The sequence below is a fragment of the Panthera leo genome, chromosome A3 (genome assembly GCF_018350215.1).
Source record: "Panthera leo isolate Ple1 chromosome A3, P.leo_Ple1_pat1.1, whole genome shotgun sequence".
Lineage (NCBI taxonomy): Eukaryota > Metazoa > Chordata > Mammalia > Carnivora > Felidae > Panthera > Panthera leo.
Genome location: NC_056681.1, coordinates 27,129,978 through 27,151,672, shown reverse-complemented (window position 1 = coordinate 27,151,672; position 21,695 = coordinate 27,129,978). Strand labels below are relative to the sequence as shown.

General features: G+C 45.4%; 1 protein-coding gene across 1 annotated transcript; it reads left to right on the top strand.

Annotated features, from left to right (window-relative positions):
• The first annotated feature begins 2,282 nt into the window (after positions 1 to 2,282).
• DEFB123 (defensin beta 123) lies at positions 2,283 to 11,416 on the top strand. Its single transcript, XM_042931341.1, has 3 exons — positions 2,283 to 2,342; positions 2,665 to 2,812; positions 11,179 to 11,416. Exons 2-3 carry the CDS (start codon positions 2,755 to 2,757, stop codon positions 11,370 to 11,372), a joined length of 252 nt encoding a protein of 83 aa, XP_042787275.1. The 5' UTR covers positions 2,283 to 2,342; positions 2,665 to 2,754; the 3' UTR covers positions 11,373 to 11,416.
• Positions 11,417 to 21,695: the final 10,279 nt, after the last annotated feature.

The following is a 21,695-nucleotide window of genomic DNA, read 5'->3' as shown; positions in this document are numbered from 1 at the left end:
TCGGTTGAGTGGCTGACTTCGGCTCAGGTCATGATCTCGCGGTCCGTGAGTTCGAGCCCCGCATCGGGCTCTGTGCTGACAGCTCAGAGCCTGGAGCCTGCTTCAGATGCTGTGTCTCCCTCTCTCTCTGGCCCTTCCTTGCTCACACACACACTCTCTCTCTCTCTCCCAAAAATAAATAAACATTTAAGAAATAAAATTTAAAAAATAAAGATGCAGCAGAAATGTCTTCTTTTCAATAATTTCTTTGGCCGGAGTTGGAGACGGGGGCAGGTGGGCTATGGGACGTGCAATACATTTTTCTTCTTTTTTCTTTCTCCAGAGGTGAATTCAGCGTCCAAAAGAAAGCCAGTGAATACGTTAAGAGTTTGCTCGCCTACGTGGCCTGTAGCAGATTTTTTTTTCTTTAGGAAAGGAGGAGGAACAAGGGCACTGATGTTTCCATGTGGGCAGAGACCGCAATGTTCGTTGTTCACTGTGGCAAACACCTAAAGATACATTGGTGCCTGGGTAGGATGATGTATCCGTTTCCCGGAATTGTGATAACAAAGTACCACAACCCCGGGGACTTAAAGTAACAGAAATTTTCTTCTCTCGCAGTTCTGGAGACTAGAATTTCAAAACCAAAGTGTTGGCAGGGTCGCTTCCTCCTCGGGGGCTCAGAGGAGAAGTCTGTCCTATGCTTCTCTCCTAACTTCTGGCTGCTGGTGTCCCTCGGCCTGCAGCAGTGTCCCCTCCAATCCCTGCTTCCTTTGTCACACGGTTTCTCCCTGAGTGTCTCTGCCCAACTTTCCCTCCTTTCCCTCTTCTTCGAAGGCCCAGTCTGATCCGGGAAAACTTCACTTTATTAACTGGATTACATCTGCAAAGACCCCGTAAGTCCAGATAAGTCCAGATAAGTCGCACTCACAGGTACTTGGGGTTAGGATTTGAACATATTTCAACAAAAAACAACAGATTTTCTTTAAATTCCAGCTATGAGTGAAATTGAGTATCTTTTCACACGCTCAAGAGCCTTCTAAATCTTTTTTGTGAATGGTCTATTCGTATTTTTGTCCATGATTTTTCACGACTTCTACACCAGCTCCCTTAGCGACCCCACCAACGTCCTGAACAGATCTTTACTTTCCTAGGTCTTTCTGCAATTGAATAGAGTCCAATTCTCATAATAACGTCCTCGTCCCATAATACTGATCGTAGCTCTGCTTCCCAGATTGAACCTCAACTGACACATGTTTAAAAAGATGAGCCTCCGGGGCGCCTGGGTGGCTCAGTCGGTTAAGCGTCCGACTTCAGCTCAGGTCACGATCTCACGGTCCACGAGTTCGAGCCCCGCGTCGGGCTCTGGGCTGATGGCTCAGAACCTGGAGCCTGCTTCCGATTCTGTGTCTCCCTCTCTCTCTGACCCTCCCCCGTTCATGCTGTGTCTCTCTCTGTCTCAAAAATAAATAAACGTTAAAAAAAAAAAATTAAAAATAAATAAATAAATAAAATAAAAAGATGAGCCTCCTTGGGGGCGCTTGGGTGGCCCAGTCGGTTGAGTGTCAGACTCTTGATTTCCACTCAGGTCATGATCCCAGGGTGGTGAGATCCAGCCCCAGGTAGGGCTCAGCGCTGACCATGAAGCTTGCTTAAGTTTCTCTCTCTCTGCCCCCCTCCCTCCCTCTCTCTCTCTCAAAAATATAGATAGATACATAGATACATAGATAATGCAGATAGATAGATAACCCTCCTTAACAGAAATGAACACCCCCGTGGTGGATTTCCAGGCTTCAGGCACTGAGTCCCTTCCTCCCCACTGTCTCCTCTTCCTCATCAAGGTTCTAGAAGGAGTCGTTTACACTTACTGACCTCACTCTTTTGCCTATTTTCAGTCTTCAGCCTCCTATGTGGCCCCTTTGTAAATGGTTCTCGGGTCATTTTTGTCTCGTAAACCCTATCTACGCTTTTATACCCTTGAGGTCTACATCAAGTAGCCTCCAGTTAGGAAATGGAAACCACACGGGATTTTCAAGGGAGGGAACTGGTCACACGTTGCTGGAAGGCTGAAAGAACAGGAGGACCCTGAAAACAGACAAGAGTGACTACAGGAACTGAAGGGAGACGATGGGCTTTCCAGATCCGGGAGTTCAGAGCGGGGACCCCAACAGCTGGTCCTTGGACCTCTGGGGGAGGGGCTCAGCCCCGGGTGCAGACGACGTGGCCCTGGGGGTGAGGTCCACTGCAGGGTTAGCGCTGGGTTAGCTGAGAGCACCGCCAGGCTGGTGCTGGGGCTTCGTCTCTCCCCACGGTCGTCCGGGTTTCGTTCCAGCTGGGTCGCGTTTCTCATTTTCCACACCAGGGTAAGCCCTGGGCGGACTTCTCCACCCGGGACACCGGTGCACCCCTCTGCAGGTGCCACCACCTTCTCTGTGAGGTCTTCCCGGCCCCTCTGGGCTCCACGTGCGTGGCGCCCCCTGGCTGGCCCTCGGTGCGGGGGGGGGGGGGTGTTTAGAGCCCCTTGGAAGGACCTTGGACCTGATTGCCTGCCCCCCTCCCCGCCCCCGCCCCGCTGACCTTGCCAGCCCGTAGTATATGGCTGCACACCCTGGGCTCGGGCAGCGCGGGGGCCGAACCCGTGGGTGGCTGAGGGCACGTGCGGGTGACATCCTTCCGGTTGAACAGAGGGACCGACCGCCAGAGAGGCCGGAGCCCTGCCCCATTAGCTTTGCTGTCGCATCGGACCCGCAGCCTCACCTTGGGCCACTTCCAGCCATGAAGCTCCTCTCGCTGACTCTGGCCGCCCTGCTGCTCCTGTCCCAGCTCACTCCAGGTAACCTGGGCCTCTTGGGGAGGGGCAGGGTGTGGAGACTGAGGCCGGCTCATGGCGTCCCCAGGCTCCTGGCCTCAAGACCTTCCCTTTTGGAACCACATGGAGGAGGCTCCCTGGCCGGCAGCAGGTGCCAGATCTTAGGTACCAACCAGACATCCAGAGTTTCTTGCTCAGCCACCCCATCCATCCCTGCTCTCTCTCCCCAGGAGCAGGTGCAGGTGGCCTGGCATGTGAGAAAGAATGGAAAGGGGGGGGGGGGCAAGAATACAGAGAAAGACACCATATGTTTTCACTCTTATGTGGATCCTGAGAAACTTAACGGAAACCCGTGGGGGAGGGGAAGGAAAACAAACAAAAAAAAGAGGTTAGAGAGGGAGAGAGCCAAAGCATAAGAGACTCTTGAAAACTGAGAACAAACTGAGGGTTCATGGAGAGTGATGGAGATGGAGGGTGGGTGATGGGTATTGAGGAGGGCACCCTTCGGGATGAGCAGTGGGTGTTGTATGGAAACCAATTTGACAATAAATTTCATATATAGGGGAAAAAAAAAAAAGGAAAGGATGGGCAAGAGAAGGAGGAGAAGGCAACCTTTTACAAAACAGTCCCCAGAATGATCTAGGCTTTGTAAAGATCACAACCACTTAACCGGAGAGGAAAACGCACACACACTGTTGCTGCCCCTGTGACGGACGCTAGGGCCACAGAGATAAATGACATGGCCCTAGGGGAGACAAGAGACAAGAGAATTGACAACCCGAAGTGACATGAGCCGAGACAGAGGGGCTCTAAGGGTCTGAGGTGCACATGGGAGGGGCCAGCCCAGTCTGAGGGCCAGGAGAGTCCTCCTGAAGGGGTACCCTGTGTCCTGAAACGTATGCAGAGATTAGAAGGGAAAGGCGAGGAGAGGGATGCAGAAAGGGCGTCTCAGGCAGAAATCAGCTTATGTGGAAGGTCCAGCCGTGGGAGAGAGCGTGGCGCCTTCAGGGAACTGGCACACGGTTGAGTGGGTTAGGGGCCCGGCCAGGGGGAAAGCGGAGGAAGCATTCAAGGTCCAGGTCCGGCCTTGACTGCCAGGTGAGGGAGCCATGGGGAGGCTAACGGGAGGGGGGCCATGGTCAGACGTGCCCATTCGACCACCCCCAGCCTGGCTATGGGGCCCCTCCCACCCAGCCTGCGGAAGCTTCTACCCACACCCGGGCTTTCTCCTAACCTTTCTGCAGGGCCAGAATATGTGAATTTCCTCAGCCAAGCTGACCTCAGCCCTTGTATCTGCCGGTGGCAAATGTCTGTCATACCACGCGGCACAGGGCAGAGAGGAAAGCCTCAGAACCTGGGTGGGGGGGGAGAATGCCCTTGGGGGGGGGGGGGAGAATGCCCTTGGGGGGAATGCCCCGGGGGGGTAAGGGGGGGAAATGCGCCGGGGGGGGGGGGGGGGAGAATGCCCCACCACTTTCTAACCCCCTGACCTCCGGCAAGCGAATGGGTTGCTCGGCATTTCAACCTCCTCCTCTCTCAAACTGCTACAACAATGGCACGCGTGGAACACGCCAAAACGTCGGCGGGCGACACAGTGCAGCTTCTTTATTTTCCACAACCCATCTGAGTTTTCCCGGGAACCCCCATCCCGCCGGCAAAACAGTCACGAAGAGCAGGACCCATCATCAGGGGCTGCGCCGAACGTCAGCACTTACAACTCGTTCTCGTCTTTTCGGGGTGAAAGCGGCTTTCCAACTCAGTGCAGTCTCTTTGGAGCAGCTACTCGGTCTGCCAGCATTTCTTCCTTCTTCTCTCCCGCCCTCCCCCCCGCCCTTCCTCGGACAGCATCTGGGTTTAGGAGAAGGTGGTGCAATAGGTCATGAAGGAATTAATCGCTTTATTCAGTAAACATGGTTGAATGGATTTCATGTCCTGGGCACGGTGATAGGTTGGGGGAGGGGGACGGGGGGCGGGGAGCAGTGAGCAAATCAGAACAAAACAAGGTGAGCAAAATTTCTGGTCCTCTTGAGCTTACATTCCATTGAGGGAGGCAGAAAAGGTTTAAAGACATAAGTGAAATAGACGTAAGGGCAGCTGCTAAGTATATGAGCAGCATGGGCTGGGAGGGGATAGCGAGTACCAGGGGGAGGGAGGTTTGCCATCTCAAAGGGGTGCCCACGAAATGGCTCACTGCGATCTGAGGGAGGACAAGGGGTGAGCTACGTGGATTTGTGGGGGAGAACATTCAAGCTGAAGGGAATATCAAGTGCAAAGGCCCTGGGGCAGGAGCATGAAGAACCAAGGCAACCCTGTGCTAGGCCTTCATTGACTTCGGGGACAAGGTCCCTCATTGAGTGGCCAGGGAATGTTCTGGCACTTGCAGTGTACTGGATCCCATGGCTGACGGAAGCTCTCGGTCCTGTGGAGAGCCCCGCCGACTGAGCCCTTCACCTCAGCTGTCTTCGATCTGGTCCCCAGGTTTAGACCGCCCCTCGCACACACCACCTTCTGCATCAGGGGCTACTCTTGGCAGGTCCCTCAGGCTCTCAGCCTCGTTTTCTCATCTCCACCAGACAGACACAAGGAAACTTGAGGGTCTTCTGGATCTATTTTATGCCACAGCAGAGCAAAGGGAGACACACGAAGTCGATTTAAGCACCCAGTTTCCCCTGGGGAGAGCACTTCCCTCTACTTCCTACTGGTAATAGAGACTGGGTGGAAGTTTCTTTAGCTGGACCCTCAGCCTTTACCTCTCATGGCTTATGGTCAGGTGGTTTTATCTGACTCTACCAGGTCCCCTAATATCTAAAGGAGCTCTTTGAAATTGGAACCCCCTGACCCTTTCTGACACATTTGGGTTTTAGAGATCATTGTCTTGCCATGAACTAAAACAACTCATCTCATGTCAGCGAAACAAGGACTGTCATTCTATCTCTGTTGCATCCCGTTCCCCGAAAGCCCAGAAGCTGCCCAATTCTGCTTTTTGGCAACCAAGGGGGGGTCTCATGATTAAAGGGCAATGAAATATATACCACTTTAACGTGTTCAAAATAGTAAAGTTAGGTTCAGGACATATATATAAAAAATTCAGGAGATTGGAAATTCAGTGGAAATTCAGGACATACCTATAAAGCCCAAGAACCCAGCAGAAATTAGGTTTGGGCGGGAGCAGGGGGGACATGTCGCCTACACTTCCTATGTGATACGCACGTTATCTCTCCTCACGGCAGCCAGAGCACCTCCTTTATAACTGTCATTACAACCCTGGGCAATCAAACATCTGGTGGCTAAACCGGAAGTCCTCTGAGGGCAGGCACCTATCTCTCACTTGTTTAGAGTGGCATCTCGAGCGAATCGGCTTCTCAGTCTGTACCTGTGAGTATTTCCCTAGGACAGACATCTAGAAAGGAGATGGCTGGGTAAAAACTGCACAGTTTTAAGATGTTGTTGAGTTTTTTGCTAAGTAGCCTCCAGAGAGGCCAAAATAGAGTGTATGAGGCCGTCTTTCCCCTCACCTTCGCCAGGAGTTGTAACGACCAGAGGCGCCTGGGTGACTCAGCCAGTGAAGCAACCGACTCTTGATTTCGACTCAGGTCACGACCTCAAGTTTGTGAGATCGAGCCCCGCGTCAGGCTCTGTGCTGACAGCACGGAACCTGCTTGGGATTCTCTCTCTCCTTCCCTCTCTCTCTACCTTATCCCCCCTCGCCGCCCCCGCACATGCACGCTGTCTCTCAAAAACACAGATAAATAAAAAGTAGTTAAAACAATTCTTTCCCATTTCTGTATACTTCCCTTGCTAAGGATGCATCCCTAAAGACCCGATTTTTGACACGCCCACTTTGAAAATCCAATGTTTCTTGAGATCCCTTTCTTGTCTTTATAACTTATCTGTTGGGTCATTTGACCTACGGTTTCCCACGGCACAGATTTTGCTGATGGCATACTCAAGGTGAAGTTCAGTGTATTCCTATGACCTCTGTATTTCCTGAAAATTGGTACGTGGGTCCAGAGGTTTGACCAGGCTCAGGTTCTATCATTTTTGGCAAACTTTTGATGCTAATAAGGTTCTTTCATCAGGAGGCACACGATATCTTGGTTGTCTCTCTTTTAGTGACATTTACGGTTAATGGGCAAACTGTGGCTGATGCTCGTAACTTTGAGTTGATGCTCAAAGCCCAGTTACGTTAATTTTTTGGGCATTGCAACATGGTGGCATTCATTATGTGACTGTCACTAGTTAGCTGGAAATTTATTATGCTGAAATAATAAAGATACTCATCCTCTACTATTTGGTTACTCAGTGGTACAGCTTATATAAGAAAGAATAAATGCTTGGCGGTTTTTCTGGGTTTCTAAAGGTTTAGGGTTTCTAAAGATTAAGGAGAAAGACAGAGTTGAGGTAAAATGTCAATGAAGTTGTGTTTTTGTTTTGTTTCAAGTTTTTATTCGAACTCTCGTTGGTTAGCATACAGGGTAATATTGGTTTCACGAGTAGAATTTAGTGATTCGTCACTTACGTATAACACCCAGTTCTCATCCCGACAAGTGCCCTCCTTAATGCCCATCACCCATTTAGCCCACCCCCCATCTCCCCTCAGTTTGTTCTCTATAGTTAAGAATCTCTTATGGTTTGCCTCCCTCTTTTTTTTTTCCCCTTCCCTATATTCATCTATTTTGTTTCTTAAATTCCACATATGAGCGAAATCATATGGTATTTGTCTTTCTCTGTGAAGGAGTGTTTGATAGACTTCTTGTGCAAAGCAGTTTACATCAGGCCGAGGCTGAGAAATGGATTCAGGGTCCCATTTCCATGGGAAATACAAAATTAAGAGAGATGTGGAATTTCATATCCTGAAACCCCTTCTCTGACACTCTGCCCTTGGCTCTGAAATCAAGGCTACTTTTCTGTGTTGAAAGACTGGCTCCTCGGAAAAGTATGGAATGTTCCAGTCTTGCCGATATGATTTCAAATACAAAGTTTCAGACAGATGTGATTTGAGACTTTGTCCTTTTGTTAGGTGACAAAAAGCAGTTTCACTGGCTCATAACTGGTTATCTGGCGTGACAAGATATTCTAGGCTCATCTTGTACAACTCTTGCCCCAGATCTTGAATTCTCCATTTTTTTGAGAAGCTCGGACTTTTTTTTTTTTTTTTTTTAGTAGGAAAATGGTATTTCAGAACCATGATCTAGTTGCTAGAGGTATTCAATGCTATTAAATTGGTCCTTCATTTCACATCTTTTCAGTAGACAGAGCCAAGTGGGAAAATCAACACACTGAATACATATAAAATACCTCATGAGTTCATATTAATAGCGCCTATTCAAAGGGGTCTTGCTTAGACATGATAGGGCACACTTACTGAGTGGTGTTCCTATCAGGAGAAAACGCATCACTAACAGAAGAGTGCACCCAGGACCAGAGTCTTATTGGTAATACCCAGGAAAAGCCACCAGAAGCAAATTCATGGGTCCCAGAGGTCACACTATATTGTTCAGCTTTGGTTGGTTGCCTCCGTGGATGCATTTACACACACACACACACACACACACACACACTATATTGTTCAGCTTTGGTCAGTTGCCTCCGTGGATGCATTTACACACACACACACACACACACACACACACACACACTAGAAAAGTTTCTGGGAAATGTGCATGTGGCTTCCTCACATGGAAGGATGATGTCTAATGCCAGCTGATGGCGGACAACAGTTTTCTGGAATTCCTAGGATCATCAAGTGAATATGGAATTATTTTTAGTGACATTGTCAGCGGCTCAAGTGACTTCACGAATGAGCACGTGGAAGACTCAGGCACTCCACTGAACTTCTCCAGTAGACTGTTGCTCTAGAAATTGCCATAGCATGAAACCTACCCCCAGTGCCGGTGAGCCAAGTTAGCTTGGTTCCAAGTGGTCCAGCTCTCTCTTCATCACCACATGAGAACGGATGTGTTACAGACAAGTGTACTCATCCCCAACCACTGAGGTCAAGAGCAAGAGTTTGACTCCTGATAAAAAGGCAGCAAATCGGGGGCGCTGGGTGGTTCAGTTGGTTAAGCGTCTGACTTCAGCTTAGGTCATGATCTCACGATTTGTGGGTTCGAGCCCTACATCGGGCTCTGTGTTAACAGCTCGGAGCCTGGAGCCTGCTTCGGATTCTGTGTCTCCCTCTCTCTCTCTCTGCCCCTCCCCTGCTCATGCTCTGTCAGTCTCTCTGTCTCTCTCCCTCTCTCTCTTTCTCAAAAATAAACATTTAAAAAGGCAATAAATTGTTCCAACTTAATCCAGCTGTGTGGCAAGGAAAGGGAAAAGAGCTGGGCAACACATTGTGGCCCTTTACAATTCTCTGGGGGAAGAAACAATAAACAGACCCACGAACAAATTATGAGTCTCTTAGGCTCTTCAAGACCTTATGAAGTCTTCTGTCAGTTTAGCAGGTTTTCATTTTAATTTATGTTGAGTCCTTTCTATTTCTTATGAGGGTTGAGAAATGATAAGGGCATCATGATTTTTGGCAAAATTACCATTCCTTAATTAAAGTCCCAGTAAAAAGAGCACTCTGGTCATTAGACAGGCAAATAGGGTTTCTCAAATAGGAAAAGACAAACTACAAGTGTTTTTAGTCACAGGAAATGCTGTTGCCTCCTGGCAAGAAAAAGCATCTAGTCCTTCACAGAAAAGGCGGAGAATAGTGAGTCCATATTCAAATCCTTGAGATCTGGGGGGCTGTATAAAGAGTCCCTGAGACAGTGGGTCCTTTTCATGACCCACTTTTCCTGTTTTTCCAGGGTTATGAAGCTGGCACGTAGGACATACACTAAAGCTACCCTCATAAACAGTTAAAACTTCTCCACATGTTGTCTTAGAATAGTTTATAAGTTTTCTTTCCTGTGATGGGTCCCATTTTCCCCCAAGCTCCATTTCAGATAGTCTAGAAACACCAGTTACCCATCTTCGGGTCTCCATAACACGACAGATTTCTCTCAATAGACTTTTTCAGAACCCGGTTCTTGTGGTGGCAGTTTGTTCAAGGTTCAAAAGAAATTTTAAAAGATAATTAAAGGAGCACCTGGGTGGCTCACTGGGTTAAGCATCCGACTCTTGCTTTCTGCTCAGATCATGATCTCGTGAATTCGAGCCCTGCGTGGGGCTCTGTGCTGATGTGTGGAGCCTGCTTAGGATTCCCTGTCTCCCTTTCTCTCTGCCCCTCCCCTGCTTGCTCTCTCTCTCTCTCTCAAAATATATAAATAAAAACTTAAAAACAAACAAAGAAACAAAAACTTGTGGTTGGAATAGCAAAGTTGTTCCAGATTTTTGTGCCTCTAAGTTGAGGCTGCTGGTGCCATCCTACCCCCCAAACTGTCAGAACACTTCGAGAGCTGTGTTCGTAAGCCTTGCAGTTTGTTGGTTGGTCAAGATTCTGGGCCAGGAAAGGCACCGAAAACAATATGGATGGGTTGCTGCCAGGGGCACCGGGGGAGGAGAGAATGGGAGTTACTGTTTAATGAGTGTAAGAGTTGCAGTCTCACAAGATGGAAAGTTACGGGGGTGGATGGTGGGGATGACTGCACACGGGGTGAATGTAACAGCTTGTACACTTAAAAATGGTTAAGAGGGTACATTTTATGTGATGTGTACTCGACTACATCAAAGAAAAAAACCTAAGTACAACTGCCTTCTTAATGATAGGACTTGGCAAAAACAAAACAAAATAAGAATGGAATTATGAAGAGAGGGATGGAATGTTAGCCAAAAATAAAAACAAAAACAAAAAAACAGCCAATATGGATGAACCTTGAAAACATGATGCTGAGTGAAAGAAGCCAGACACAAAAGGTCACATTGTATATGATTCCACTGGCATAAAATATCCACCGTAGGCAAATCTATAGAGAGGAGGGCAAATTGGTGGTTGCCCGGGACTGAGGAGAGGGGTGCAGAGTTTCTCTTTGAGATGATTAGAAAGTTCTGGAACTAGATGGTGGTCATGTTTGCACGACATTGCGAATGTACTTAATGCCCCTGGAACTGTACACTTTAAAATGCTGGGGATGTGGGGAGGGTGCACCTGACTGGCTCAGTCAGAGGAGCCAGATCAAGGACTCTTGATCTCAAGGTCGTGGGTTCGAGCCCATGTTGGGTGTGGAGATTATGTAAAGAAATAAACAAACTTTAAAAAAATAAAAATAAATAAAATGCTTAAACTGGCAAGTTTTATATGTTCTTTGTATTTTCGCACCATTTTTAAAAAAGGAAAGAAAAAGAAAAAAGGAGGCCAAGGTCAAAGGCAAGGGAAACTGAGGACCTTCTATCACGTCTGCTTTAATAGCGCTTCTCAGGACTAACGCTGTCTCTCAATTCTTCTTTCTTTTTTGTGTCAGGCAGCACCCAAAAATGCTGGAATCTTCACGGCAGATGCCGCCAGAAATGCTCCAGGAAAGAAAGGATCTATGTTTACTGCACAAACAATAAACTGTGCTGTGTGAAGCCCAAGTACCAGCCAAGAGAAAAGCTGTGGTCAAGTTCTTCGAAGCCTGAAGCCATGAAAACGCAGATGAAGCTGCCCTCAGTCTGACCCCAGGAGATTCCTAAATTCTGTCAATAAATATGTGTGGCTGATCTCTGTGTCTGCCTGTTAGTTTGCAGGAGTCCCCTTGCAGGTGGCCCAGGACGTCAAAATATTTTCATCATTGGGACGCCTGGGTGGCTCAGTCGGTTGAGCATCCGACTTCGGCTCAGGTCACGATCTTGCGGTCCGTGGGTTCAAACCCCGCGTCGGGCTCTGTGCTGACAGCTCAGAGCCTGGAGCCTGCTTCGGATTCTGTGTCTCCCTCTCTCTCTGCACCTCCCCCACCCACACTGTGTGTGTGTGTGTGTGTGTGTCTCAAAAATAAACACTAAATGTTTAAAAACGCAATTAAAAGACATTCACAGAAGAAGGAAACTAGGACCCATCATCAAGAATAAAAATAGTTGGGGCACCTGGGTGGCTCAGTCGGTAGGGCATGTGACTCTTGATCTCAGGGTTACAAGTTCAGCCCCAAGTTGGGCATAGAGATTATTTAAAAATAAAACGTTTAGGGGTGCCTGGGTGGCTCAGTCAGTTAAGCATCCAACCTGATTTTTGTTCAGGTCGTGATCTCACAGTTCATAAGATCTACCCCCATGCCAGGCTCTGTGCTGACAGAGTGCAGAGCCTGCTGGGGATTCTCTCTCTCTACCTCTCACCAGCTCGCTTTCTCTCTCTCTCTCAAAATAAATAAACATTAAAAAAAATTTTTTTTAATTTTAGAGCACGAGCGGAGAATGGGGCAGAGGGAGAGAGAGAATCCCAAGCAGCCTCCACGATCAGCGCAGAGCCTAACGAGAGGCTCAATCCCACCACCCTGGGATCACGACCCAAGCCAAAATCAAAAGTCAGTCACTCAACCAACTGAGCCACCCAGATGTCCTGTCTGATAAAAATTTTAACAAAACGTTTTCTAGAACTTGATTAAAATTGTGCACATATTAGCAAATGTTTTGCTAGGGGCATAGACACTGATGGTAAAACAATCAATAAAGCACAAATTGAGGATAATGGTTAACCCTAAGAATACCAGAATTGGAAGGGGTAATACTAATAGTCTACTATTTTATCTGGATGGTAGGTATAGAGATGTTTGTTGTCTTATTATTTTTATAATATCTTTATATATTTTTTAATATTCTTTTGATTTCTGAGTCTCAAATAAGAATCAAGTTTTTAAAAAAGGAAATAAAATCTGTGAACATTAAGTACCTTAAAATTTTTAAGACCAGAGGGGCACCTGGGTGGCTCAGTCAGTTAAGTGTCCGACCTTGGCTCAGGTCAGGATCTCACGGTTTGTGGGTTCAAGCCCCGCATTGGGCTCTGTGCTGACAGCTCACAGGCTGGAGCCCGCTTAGGATTCTGTGTCTCCCTCTTTCTCTGCCCCTCCCCCACTCCCATTCTGTCTCTCCCTCTCAAAAGTAAATACATAAACATTAAAAAAATTTTTTTTTAATTTTTTAAGACCAGAAAAAAAAAGGAAAAGAGAAATCAGTCATGAAGACCTAGAGAAGAAAATATGTGAAAATTATATCATGGGAATGTAAAATAGTGCAACCACTTTGAAAACACTGTACCGTTTCTCAAAAAGGTTAATGTACCATATGATCCAACCATTCAACACCTAGGTATTTACCCAGGAGAAAAGAAAGCATATATCCACACAAAGACTTGTATGCCATTGTTCACAGCAGCTTTATTTGTAATAGTCCCAAACCGGAAACACTCTAAATGTCCAGCAACAGGTGAATGGATCAACAAGTTGTGGTATATCCATACAATGGAATACTACTCGGCAATAAAAAGCAACGAACTATTGATACATGCTACAACATGGATGTTCTCCAAATAATTATGCCGAATGAAAGAAACCAGACAAACCACGAGGTATTCTTGGATCGAAAAAGTCTGTACCATCTGACCTCCATACATCCTCCAATTTTGATGGATGGCATTTTGGGTCCCTAGTTATTAGGGTCAATTCAGAAACGGTACTGCCTTTCCCAGATACATAATCACTCTGGCCAATGGCCACAGGTGCCCTTGGCCTGAAGAAAGATTTTCAGTATGTGCTTGTGGCATTGTTACAGAGTCCTTCCTCAAAGGGACCCAGCCTCCATTTCGGTCAAGGGCCTTTGGGTCTGTGAATTTAAATGAGAAGTCATGACGCTCCACTAAGGCATCTCAACAAAAGGGTTTTTCCCCAGGGCAGGAATTTATCTGTTTTGTCGGCTGCTGAATCCTCAATAGTTAGAATAATGCCTGGCACACAGTAGGTATGCAATAAATATTAGCTGAATTCATGGAAGCAGAGTGTTGATACCAGGGAAGTGAAGCGGGCACCTGAGCTGACGATAGTTGAGAAGGCAGTGGAAATCATGAGACACGCCAGATCAGCGAAGCCTGAGCCTCAACCACATGCTCACTGGACTGTGGGTTCAAATTAGGAAGAAACAGAGCAAAACTAATGAACATGCACGCGATGCTGGAAATGTATCATTGAAAATTGCATCTAAATTGTTGTGAAACTAAGGTTTTGGTGGTTTTTTTTTTGTTTGTTTACCATATGTTAGATCTACTGAACCATAATTCCCATAAAGCATATATTCACTTGTTCATTCAGTCATATAATAAATATTTGCTGGGGCGCCTGGGTGGCTCAGTCGGTTGAGCATCCGACTTCACTTCACGGTTCGTGAGTTCGAGCCCTGCGTCGGGCTCCAGGTTAGTCTAGTTACACGGTAGTAAATAAAACAAACGTGAACTTTGTCATCATAGAGTCTACAACCTGCAGAGGGAAAAGGCATGAAACAAGAAATAAATTCATAATTGCATGTGGTGGTAAGGGCTATGAAGAGGGCAGTGATTGAGAACAAGGGGTGGGGGGCTCACGAGGGAGGTGGACCTCCACGAGCTGTCAGAGTGACTCTCTCTGAGGAGGTGGCATTTAACCTGGGATCTGCAGGATGACAAGCCATGCTTGCAAAGAGTGGGGAGCGGGTTTGCCTAAGAAGATTCCAGGTAGAACAGCATGCGTCTAGGCCTTTGTGCCAGCAGGTGGCTTGTTCCAGAGGCTGAAAGAATGACCATGTGGCTAAAGCCTGGTGTGCAAGGGAAGCGAGATACCAGAGGAGATTTGGGAGGCAATGTGATAGGCCACACAATATTTCGATGTTCGTGTTTAAAACACAAATTCGTGGGGCGCCTGGGTGGCTCAGACAGTTAAGCTTCCAACTCTTGATTTTGGCTCAGGTGGTGATCTCAAGGTTCATGAGCTTGAGGCTTGCACTTTCAAGCAGGGACCATGCTTGGGATTCTCTCTCTCTCTCTCTCTCTCTCTCTCTCTCTCTCCCTCAAAATAAATAAACTTAAAACGCACAGTACACACAAGTTCAGGAACAATTTATGTGTTAAAGGAGAGGATTTGTCTGCCTTTCTTCCAATCGCTTTTATTTACTCTTAGCTTCTGCTTCCCCGGATTATGCCTAACCCACCCCCTTCCCACCACCCACTCCCTTTCCGCTTCCGCTCCAGTTATAAACTGCTTATTCTCTGTATTTCCCAATTCTGTTCCAAAATTCCTGGAACAGAATCTCACTGATGCAGTTAATCCCTTTGTACCAATCCACCCCGTAGGTCGCTGGCCAGCCTAGGGGATTAGGTTGGTTTGGGAAGGTGCCCACCTCTTGTCCAATCGGCTGTGTCCAGGGCATGGAGGAGAGGAGTCTCCCGGTTCTGCACAGGACTGTCACTTCATCCAGGCTGTGAGCAGGGTTACAAGAGTGTAAATGGATGGGTCATGCAGCGTTCCATGTATTCACATTTCCATGTATTCTTGCTAGAAACTTCTATAGGGAGGAATAGTCTGCTTTTCCTTTGTGAAGCACAGCCAGCCCCTAGCCTTAGGGGGAAATAGACACCAATGAAATGCGTGTCTTCCTGGAGGAATTCTTGAAGAAGGGTAGGGCCGGGGCCCCCTCCCTCTATTCCCTCATGAGGTCGCACTAACCTATTGGTGAGGGCTCACCGTTCACCGCGTCCTCCTAGACCCAATGCTTCTTTTTATAATAAATATTTTGTAGTGCCCCCTAAAAAAATACTGAAATATTGTAACCTATCTGCTCACATAATTTCAAGAAAAAAATCAAATGAAGCCCTGTAACTATAATATAAAGGGGAAAAGAGACTATTTTATAGTAATATGTATTTTGATGTATAAATACCCTTGAAGACATAATGAAATATGTCAGATCTTGTACCTATACACAGCCTGAGTGCAAAAGCTACAAATGCAGCCTCCATATGCACAATTCAGATACTACCCCAAGTGTTTGCTATCTGTATCCTGACTTTCCAAAAACGGTAAACAACTTGGATAAAGTTCTAACCGGAGCAAAGTATAGTCATTCCTTGATTTACACAGTAGTTTCATTCCAGGAAAATTCAATGCGCAGAAAACACTTGTGAAACAGCCTTAGAGTCTGGGCTCGGAGAATTATAAATGGGTTTCTCACCTGCATAAATGTCTAACGGAACATTTGAATTTTGTTTGGGAAATGGGTCAATACTTCGTTTTCCAAGACCGTCACACATATTGCATGCCCCCTTGCATCCCGGGTCTCCAAGATACTAAGGACTCCATTAATTTTTACAATCAAAAAACAAAAACAAAAACAAAAACAAAAACAAAAACAAAAACAAAAAAACAGAAAATTCCAAAAATAACCCCTAGAGGGCAGTATCTTCCCATTGAGAATCATCGATCTGCCATTAACAGTTCTTTCTGGAGTGTGTTCTTTGTGAGACAGATAGAGCTACATCATAAGCCCAGATCAATTACAGAAATTTAACTGAGTGTGCTCAGAATAAAAGAGAGGAAGAAGTACGTTGTTTCCGGGGTTTTTTTAATTTTTTTCTTACTTTTTTTTTTTCTTACTTTCTAAATCAACCTAGTTTTGCCTTTCTGAACGTTGTATAAAGAGTCATTCAGTATGTACATCTTTGCATGTGGCTTCTTTTGCTTAACATAATGTTTTTGAGACTAATTCATGTTGTATCAGTATATTGTTATTATTTTTGTTTATTGTTAGTATTGTACTGTATGACTGTAATTCAATTTATCCATCCACTTACTGGACATTTGGATTGTTTCCAGTTATGGGACATTATAAATAAAGCTGCTATAAACATTAATAGATAAGTCTTTGTAGATACACATTACTATTTAATTTTATAAGTAACTCTGCAACTGTTTTTCCAAAGGGGTTGTCCGTGTTACATTCCCATCAGTAAGGTATTAGCATTCCGGTTACTCCATATCTTCACCAACACCCACTATAGTCCATTGTTTGGTTTTTTTAAATCATTCTGGTGAGCGTATAATGGCATCCCATTGTGATTTTAATTTGCATTTCCCTGATGCCCAATGATTTTGAGCATCTTTTCATGGGCTTATTGGCCATTTGTATACCTTCTTTTGGAAAATGCCCGTTTCAATATTTGCCCACTATATAATGAGATTGCCTTTTTCCTGCTGGTTGGTAGGAGCGCTTCATCTATTCTGGAAACGGGTCCTTTGTCAAATACATGTATTGCAAATATGAGCAATAGCAGCCCAAATAAACCGGAAGAATCCCTCCTTGAGCCAGTGGCTGTGTGAATGAGACATGGGAATTGTCTCAACTCCCATGCAGGAAAAGCATGTGGTAATGAAGGCATCGCGCTGTGTCGTGTGATTCCACTGTGAAGAGATACTTCTTTTCAACAGAAAGAAATGGCCCATTGATAACAGGTACTCTATAGGGTGTAGAGTACAATGGTATTGTAACAGCGCTGCATGGTGACAGATGGTAGTCATGTGAGCACATCATAACGTATAGAGGTGTCCAATCACTATGCTGTATACCTGAAACTAATGTAACATTGTGTATCAACAGTACTTCAATTAAAACATAAATTATAAGCGGCACCTGTCTGTTCCAATGGGTAGAGCATGTGACTCTTGATCTCAGGGTTGTGGGTTTGAACCCCATGTTGGGGGTAGAGATTAATGTAAAAAAAAATTAAATCTTATAAAAATAGATAAATAAGGGCACCTGGGTAGCTCAGTCGGTTAAGCAACCGACTCTTGATTTGGGCTCAGGTTGTGATCCCAGGGTCGTGGGATAGAGCCCCTGCATCTAGGCGCCACACTGAGGTTCTCTCTCTTTCTCTTTCTCTGCCCCTCTCCCCCACTCACGCTCTCTCTCTCTAAAAAAATTAAAGAAATCTAAATAAATACATAAATCCATAAATAAAATGAACATTTAAAAAAATAAAGTCTAATTTGGGGGGCACCTGGCTGGCTCAGTTGGTTGGGCATCTGACATCTGACTTTGGCTCAAGTCATAATCTCACCGTTCGTGAGTTCGTTCATGAGTTCAAGCTGCACATCACGCTCCATGCTGACAGCTCAGTCTGGAGCCCGCTTTGGATTCTATGTCTTCTTCTCTCTACCCCTCCACTCCCCTCTTTCTCTCAAAAATAAATAAACATTAAAAAAAATAAAGTCTATTTTTCTTTTTTTTTTTTTAAAGAAAATATCCCCCAAACATAACCAATAATTTCCTTTGGTGTATCACCAGAGAAACATGATGTGTTCCATTGATGGAAGAAAGTTCACAATGTATACCAGTCTTCAAAACAGTGCCCTCCTGAGCCATTGTCAAGGATAATTTGGGCCATATGTGATTGTTGCCTGGCTCTCCCACTTCGAGGTAGCCCTGGCACAATAAGCAGTTCCACTCGACATTGAAAATCCAGGTGGGGAAGGGAGCGGGGAGCCAGCAAATCTTACCCTGAACCCCCTATAGTACCTATCATTGTAACTCTCTTATTTTTTCCTTTCTTGTAAGCCCAAAGGAATCCACCTGTCAGCGGAACAAGAGATTCTTCTAATCTCTAATAGAAGAATCTCCGTGAAAATGCATATATATATATATATGAATATATGTAAACATAATATATATATTATGTTATATTATATATATTATATATTATATTATATATTACATACATATATAATATATACGCTAATATTATATATTGTATATATATATTATATATAACATAATATATATTATATATATGAATAGTATATACACTATATATGATATATGCGCGCGCGCACACACACACACACACAGGTTTGTAACTTTTAAAAAATATGGAGGTATCTCCATCCTGAGAATATATGTAGCAAAAGCTAACAGGGATTATGAGAGTGGTAAATATTTTGAAGCTCATCTATGTTTTATTTTCCCACAATGTGTTCTAACCATTCTACTCAAGTGGTAAAAGTTGGAAAATTTTTAAGATATTCTGGGAGGCATTTTAGTGCTAAAAATCTTGTTTTGCAAGACTAAGCACATATGGAAATGCTCATGATATATTGTGATAAATCGGTAAGTAAAAAAAAAAAAAAAGACACCAAAAAATATGTGCAGTTTGATTCCATTTTATTTGCAAGTCACATTTCACATGCTTTTTTTATTTGTGGGTAGTTGTGCTCAGTGAAAATACTGATGATTTTTACTGTCTTATTTGCACTTCTCTGTTCTCTAACTTTTCTCCAATGAACATATGTCACTCTTACAGTTAGAAAAAGTTATTGGGGCGCCTGGGTGGCTCACTTGGTGAAGCATCTGACTCTTGATTTTGGCTCAGGTCATGATCTCGCGGCTCGCGGCATTGAGCCCCGGGTCGGGCTCTGCGCTAACAGCGCTGAGCCTGATCGGGATTCTCTCTCTCCCTCTCTCTGTTCTCCACCCCCCCCACCATTCTCTCTCTCTCTCTCTCTCTCAAAATAAATAAACATTAAAAAAAAGAAAAAGGGGGCGCCTGGGTGGCTCAGTCGGTTGAGCATCCGACTTTGGCTGAGGTCAAGATCTCGCGGTCCGTGAATTCGAGCCCCGTGTCGGGCTCTGTGCTGACAGCTCAGAGCCTGGAGCCTGTTTCAGATTCTGTGTCAACAACTCTTTGGGGAGTGCCCTGAAACAGTACTTCTGAAGGCCACTGCATCACAAAAATCCCTTCTCCAGCATCCTCCACTCACCTGGCTCACCTTACACCCCTCCAGGGCCAGGGAGCTCTCTTCCTTACAAAGCTTCTCCTTCACAATGGCCTATCCTACCGAAGTGCAGCGACTGTTCTGTCTCAGAGATAGCCTTGACCTACAGTCCGAAGATTTAAGTCCAAGTCCCCTCTCTGCGCCTCAGGAGCTGTGTAGCTTCGGATAAGTCACTTTCCCTCTCTGAGCTTGGGAGCCTCATCCGTGAAGTATCTTGAGGAACCTTCCACCCTAGAATTGCCTTGTCTCCTTGTCCTGTTGGAGGCATCTATATGACTTTGGAGGTGGGATGTAGGCTTCGATGATGGTCTGTTAGGGTGCTGGGTGGGGATCAGCCATGTGCCTGTGAGGTGTGAGCTCCAGAAAACTATCTAGTCTGTTTCGTCTTGGTTCAGCCCTCAGAAAGATGATGGCTGCCTCCGACACGACGCTCTGAGAGGGACACAGCATCCCTTCTGTAGTAGTCCTGGCAAGAATGCAGGAGCTGAGGGGCACCTGGGTGGCTCAGTCGGTTAAGCGTCCGACTTCAGCTCAGGTCATGATCTCACGGTCCGTGGGTTCGAGCCCCGTGTCGGGCTCTGTGCTGATGGCTCAGAGCCTGGAGCCTGCTTCTGATTCTGTGTCTCCCTCTCTCTCTGCCCCTCCCCTGTTCATGCTCTGTCTCTCTCTGTCTCAAAAATAAATAAACATTAAAAAAAAAATTAAAACAGGGGCGCCTGGGTGGCTCAGTCGGTTAAGCATCCAACTTCAGCTCAGGTCACGATCTCGCGGTCCGTGGGTTCGAGCCCCGTGTCGGGCTCTGTGCTGATGGCTCGGAGCCTGGAGCCTGCTTCGGATTCGGTGTCTCCCTCTCTCTCTGCCCCTCCCCTGCTTACGCTCTGTCTCTCTCTCTCTCAAAAATAAATAAACATTCAAAAATTCAGAAGCTGAATCCAATTGTGAGCAAACATCGGACAAACTCCAACGGAGGGACATTCCCCAAAGTGACTGGCCTGGACTCCTCAAAAACGTCAATGTCATGAAAGACTGAAGCACTGTTCCAGGTTAAAGGAGATCCAAGAAACCTGACAGCTGAATGTAATGTGTGATCCAGGGGTTCTGTGTTGCTCTAAAGGACTTTTTTGGAATAGCTGGTAAAAGCTGAATAAGATCTGAAAATTAGACAGTAGAACTTTGTCGATGTTAACATGCTGATTTTTAAAACTGTACTGCGGTTATATAAGAAAATGCCTTTGTTTTTAGGAAGAACCCTCTGAAGTATTTAGGCCTAAAGGGGATCATGTCTGATAAAATATATAATTTTATATATAAATTTATATATATATATAATTATATATATATATATAAATTTATATAAATATAAATATAAAAATATAAAAATTTATATAAATATAAATGTATATATTTATATATATATATTTATATATAAATTTAATAATATATATAAATATTACATATTTTTATATACACATAGAGAGAGAGAGGAAATGATAAAATAAAATGTTAATATTTGGAAAGCCCAGGTGAAGGATCTATGGGAATCCTTTGTGCTGTTCCTGCACATCTTCTGAAGTCTGAAATACCGTGGACAAGAAGGTCAGCGGCATGCCTCTGGCTCAGTAGAAGTGATGGCAACGGCAGTATTTTATTTACTGAGCACTTACAAAGTACCGGATGATCTCACCTGAACCCCCCTACCAGCCGCCCCCTTAAGAGTGATTATAACCATTTTGCAGAGAAGAATTCTGACATCAGACACAGGAAGTGACCTGCCCTGATCACACGGCCCCCGTGGCCTGTCCGTGACAGAGCTGGGGTATGAACTTGAATCTGTCTGACTCCTCACTCCCCCAAATCATCGCCGTCTACACTGCAACAAGGTCACAAATTCCCTCACACCGTGTCTGGGACTGTGAAAGAAAAAAAAAAACAAAAACAAAAAACAACCAACATAGCTTCTTTACTTTGTAGAACAACGGAGAGGGGAGGGGTCAGAGTGGGGAACTAAATTTAGCTCAACCCAGTTTAAAACTTGGTCTCATTCAACAAGTTAAATAGTCTCTTGAGGTTTCTTGAATTCGGAGAGACTCAGTCTCTCTGGTGTAATTGCTCAGGCTCTCAGATTCCTCCTTTCCTCCCCTGCTCCTCCCATATATGACGGTAGGCTAAGGGTGAGGAGATTCAGTGGTCGGGGGCCGGCGGGCATCTGCTGGGATCTGGAT

Coding starts and splice junctions, on each gene's coding strand:
- DEFB123 (XM_042931341.1), top strand. CDS start 2,755: ATGAAGCTCCTCTCGCTGACTCTGGCCGCCCTGCTGCTCCTGTCCCAG. Junction 2,813..11,178: donor CCTGTCCCAGCTCACTCCAG/GTAACCTGGGCC, acceptor TTTTTGTGTCAG/GCAGCACCCAAAAATGCTGG.